This window comes from Humulus lupulus, chromosome 1 (genome assembly GCF_963169125.1).
Source record: "Humulus lupulus chromosome 1, drHumLupu1.1, whole genome shotgun sequence".
NCBI lineage: Eukaryota > Viridiplantae > Streptophyta > Magnoliopsida > Rosales > Cannabaceae > Humulus > Humulus lupulus.
In genome coordinates this window covers 274,120,794-274,125,231 of record NC_084793.1, presented here as the reverse complement: position 1 = coordinate 274,125,231, position 4,438 = coordinate 274,120,794, and the positions used below count along the sequence as shown (strand labels likewise).

Below are 4,438 nucleotides of genomic sequence, written 5' to 3'. Positions count from 1 at the left end.
TTGGAATATATGTGATGAATTATATATATATATATGTTTTTTTTTTTTTTTGCAATATATGTGAAAAAAATAAGCTAAATTTTAAGAACAAGTGGCACGTGCCTTTGACACGCTGCCATTCACTAGTATAAAATTTAAATATATAAGTTCCCTACCAAACAGTGTTTGTTTAAGATGTAATTCCGTATATATATTTTTTGAACAATGGCCGTATATTATGATTATGATTATCTACAGTGTATTGTCATTTTTCTTTTCGAATACCCAGTTCAAGACTTTTTTCCCTCCAAATTATGAAGAAAGAACGCCAGGTGCTCGAAAAAATGCCCAAGAGAGACTCCGCCACTACCACTGTGCCATGTACGCCGCCTCGAAGGTCTCCTAGAATTCTTGTGAAGAGCGAGAAGATTAGGGGGGCGGTGCAAGTTCCTCCACTGACACCTCAAAAATCCCCCAGACTCATTCCTCAGAAAAGTTTCTCCCAAGTTCCGAAATCCTCAAAGTCCAGAAGCAATAGGGTAAGCTCTTTGGACCTTTCAGATACCATTTCGAAGAAACTAAGTAAACTCAGTAATGGGTTGAGAAATTGTGGAGGTTCCACCTGTGGATCGAAACGTTCTGCGACATTGATCAATGGGTTTGATGGATTTTCTAATCTCAGAAGATCTACCCGAATTTCTGAGAAGAGAAATGCCGTAGGATATGGAAGTAAAGATTCCGGGGGAAAAGGGGGAGAATTTGATTACGAGGATAGTAGTTGTGAGAATTTGAGTTCAAGGGTGATAAAATCTTTAAAGAACGATGGCGTGGATAGGTTTCAAAATAGACGATCTCGGAGGCTCTCGAATCGTTGTGAGGGGATTACTGAACACACAGAGAAGACTAACCGAGATAATGATTGCCGCCTTGTGTCGAATTCAGTGACTAAGGAGGAGGCATTAGACCCTGGGAAAGGAAATGTAAGAGTGAATTCGGATGAAAACTTGTTGGACAAAGGAAAAAGGTCAACGAAGAGAGAAGACAAAGAATCAGATGGTGAGTGTAGAGTGGTTAAAGAACACACAAAGAAGACTAACGGAAATGGTCACCGCCTTTTGTCAAATGCAGTGAGTAAGGAGGAGGCATTAGACACTGGGAAAGGAAATGTAAGAGTGAATTCGGGTAGAAACTTGTTGGACAAAGGAAAAAGTTCGACGGAGGAAGAAGCCAAAGAATCAGATGGTGAGTGTAGAGGGGTTAATGCTGGTAGGAAGAGAAAGCGAGATGAAGAAGGTAAGGGGAATGTTAATGGGTGGAATAAGGATCAAGAATTGGCATTGCAAAGAGCTTATTTAGCTGCAAAGCCAACTCCACACTTCTGGAAGAAGGTTTCAAAACTGGTATGTTCATCAATCTCTTTTGATCTATGCTATCATAAAATTTTTACCCATGCTATATCGATCAAACTTGTAATAATCTTGGAAGAGATATTAAGCCTCCTGGTTTGTTTTAATTGGTATTAGTAAAAAAATTTCCCCACTCAATGCTATTGAATGTATTTTCTAATATTTAAGCTGCAAAAGAATAGCTTCCATGATCTATCATGCCTGACGTTTATAACAATTTTTGATAAATTTGGTTGTAAATTAAGAAATTCACCTAAAAATTCATGTCTCAGCCTTCAATTTGATGTGAATTTTGATTTAGAGGCGTGTTCATCTAGCTGAAGATGCTGCTTCTTATGAAGCAACTTTTGCTTTTGTTTTCTTGCTCTGGAGATAATGGGGTTTTCTCTTTTTGCAATCACACATTCATGGCCACAGGTCCATAAAGATGGTCCTTTTGCAAATTGAAGATGCACGAATGAAGTTAGTAACTTAATTTACAAATGACTGCATATTTCTTCAACCCTGTTTCATTCTGTAGATTTATTAGAGTACGAATGTAGTGTGTTGTCTAATTTTAGAGTAATCAAGATTCTGTGATTAGAAATTAAGCCGCCTAGGAATATAACCCCATTTCATTAATAAGTCTCTCTTTTTTTAGTTCCTCAAGCCTACCAATGATTCTAGATATGGGCCATTAAGAATTCTAAATTCAATCTTTGTTTCTGTAGTGATGATTTATCTAGTTTATGCGTTACCAACTTTTACCAACAAGCTTTTCTAGATCATACTTGCTGTAGCTTACTTTTCCACGCAAAATCAAACACAGGTGCCTGGAAAATCAGCACAGGAATGTTTTGACAAAGTCAACGCTGACCATTTAACCCCGCCTCAACGTCAGCGCGGGGCCAAGAAAAGACGAAGTTTATCACCTATTCCTTCTCTTGAGCTCTCTGCAAGTAAAGTGCTTAAACCCTTCGATCCGAATCTCAAAAAGCAAAGTTACAATAATCAGAAGACTCGTGTTACACAAAAAAATGTTAGGCAGTTATTGAAAAAGCATTATAATCAGAACCAAGATCATGATGCTGATCTTTTTTCAGTTCTTGAACCCAACTTGGATTTATCTACTCAAGCTCTCCAGCCTAATGCTATATTTTCCACCCCAAAGAATTTGCAGGGTAAACAAGGATTACTTCAGAAATATAACGAGAGATCTACTTCTGGCAAAAAGGTACCTCTATCAAGATTTAGTGGCTCGAAAATGACAGCTCTTGCTAGTCCCCCAGTACTGAAGCAGGTAAAAAACAAGCTCTTACATGAGAGGTATATCGATCAATTACATAATAGGGATGCTAAGAGAAAAGTAGCAGCTGCTAAAAAGGCCACTTTGAAAATAGATGATAGAAAAGAGGACAATGTCATGAAAATGGATGTGGTTAGATCAGCAAAAAATGCTTTGGTTTTTGATGCTAGAGAGGCTATCAGTATGCTTCAAAACATAAAGACAAACGCCAGGACTAACTCTTCTGATTCGGATGATGATATCCTTAGAAGTGATGATGATGATGGTGAGAGTGAAAATGGAGATTAGTTTTTTCTTCCTTTTTCTTCACTTGATTTGCATGTATCAACTAATCTTTGTATAAATGCGAATTGCTTTAGTGGTTTTGTTACCTTCTAAAACCTGAGAAATCATATGCTTAGTTGCCTTAGTTTAAACATATAAAGTTGTCTTGTATAGTTGTTTTGCATTTAATTGGTGATATGACTTCTGCTACAAAAACATGAAACTCAGGGAATATAGGAAAAAGGGTATGAACCTGAATTTGAGCATATTCTTTGGAGATCTGCTAGCCTGATATGGTTGTCAGCAAAGACATAATGATATTTAATTGACTAATTGTCCATGATAAAGGCATATCCTAGAGTGACAAGTTAATACTTGGTTGAAAGTCCAGGTATGATTTGACCGACTTGAGAAAAGGATAATCAGCTATCAACTGTTATGATTGTTTAATACTGTGTACTTCACTGTAGTTTGATCCCATTGTGTTTCATTTTTCCTTTTTAAAGTATATTTTCTTGAATAATGAGTCCGTTGAACTCATAACATAGTTATTTGGTGATAGTTTCTTTTGAAGAAGCTAATGATAGTGTTTAATGGGATAATGCATCATTGGTGAGGATTTTGTGGTCATTGTACATTCAAGCTAGTTTTGTAAGTAACAAGGCTTTACATATGGAAAAAGCAACCTTCGGATAGATAAATCTATCATGATTTATGGCTTTATGTTTTCTAAACTCTTGGATGTAGAGCACTTCGAGTAACTTTTTTCCTTTATTCTTCAAAATATATTACTAAATTTTGAGGGTGGCGAAACACGTTTCAACACGACAACATGATTCGAAAATGATACGATTTTGCTGTTTAGAGTTGGGAAAATTAAGTACAGGTCGAAAATAGGTCGGACTTGTTTGACACAACATTTTTTTGGTCAGGTTAGGATCAATCCATGTGACACGAAACTGACGTGAATTGACCCGTTTATATTTAGTATATCATTAAAATTATTGATTTATAGTTAAAATATTATTTATTTTCTATAAAAGATAAATCTAAAGTAGAAAGAAAATTCTATAAAATAATATAGCATAACTAATCCACGCTTGATAATTAATTGATATTAAAAATTTGTTTATTGTGTTAATATTTTGTGATAAATTATTTAATTCATCGATTTTACTTATTAGAAACTTTATATATTTTATGTAGTATATTAGTCAAATGAGGGAAATAAATTGATGCAATAAAAAATGTAAAATAAATCAAATATGTGATACTAATCATATCAATCTACAAGTAGTGTGGGATGAGTTTGATCAACACGTGAACACGACGAGTTGACACGAGAACACAAAGGGTTGGATTAAGGTTGAGATTTTTTGACACGAAACACAAACGATTGGGTTAAGGTTGATCAATTAGACATACTCACCATAACACAACATGAATAGGACACAATGACACAAATTGTCACCTTTGCTAAACTTACATTAAAATTTTAAATTAC

General features: G+C 35.3%; 1 protein-coding gene across 1 annotated transcript; it reads left to right on the top strand.

Annotated features, from left to right (window-relative positions):
- Positions 1 to 201: 201 nt before the first annotated feature.
- LOC133806848 (uncharacterized) lies at positions 202 to 3,118 on the top strand. Its single transcript, XM_062244935.1, has 2 exons — positions 202 to 1,379; positions 2,194 to 3,118. Exons 1-2 carry the CDS (start codon positions 294 to 296, stop codon positions 2,956 to 2,958), a joined length of 1,851 nt encoding a protein of 616 aa, XP_062100919.1. The 5' UTR covers positions 202 to 293; the 3' UTR covers positions 2,959 to 3,118.
- The last annotated feature ends 1,320 nt before the right edge of the window (positions 3,119 to 4,438 follow it).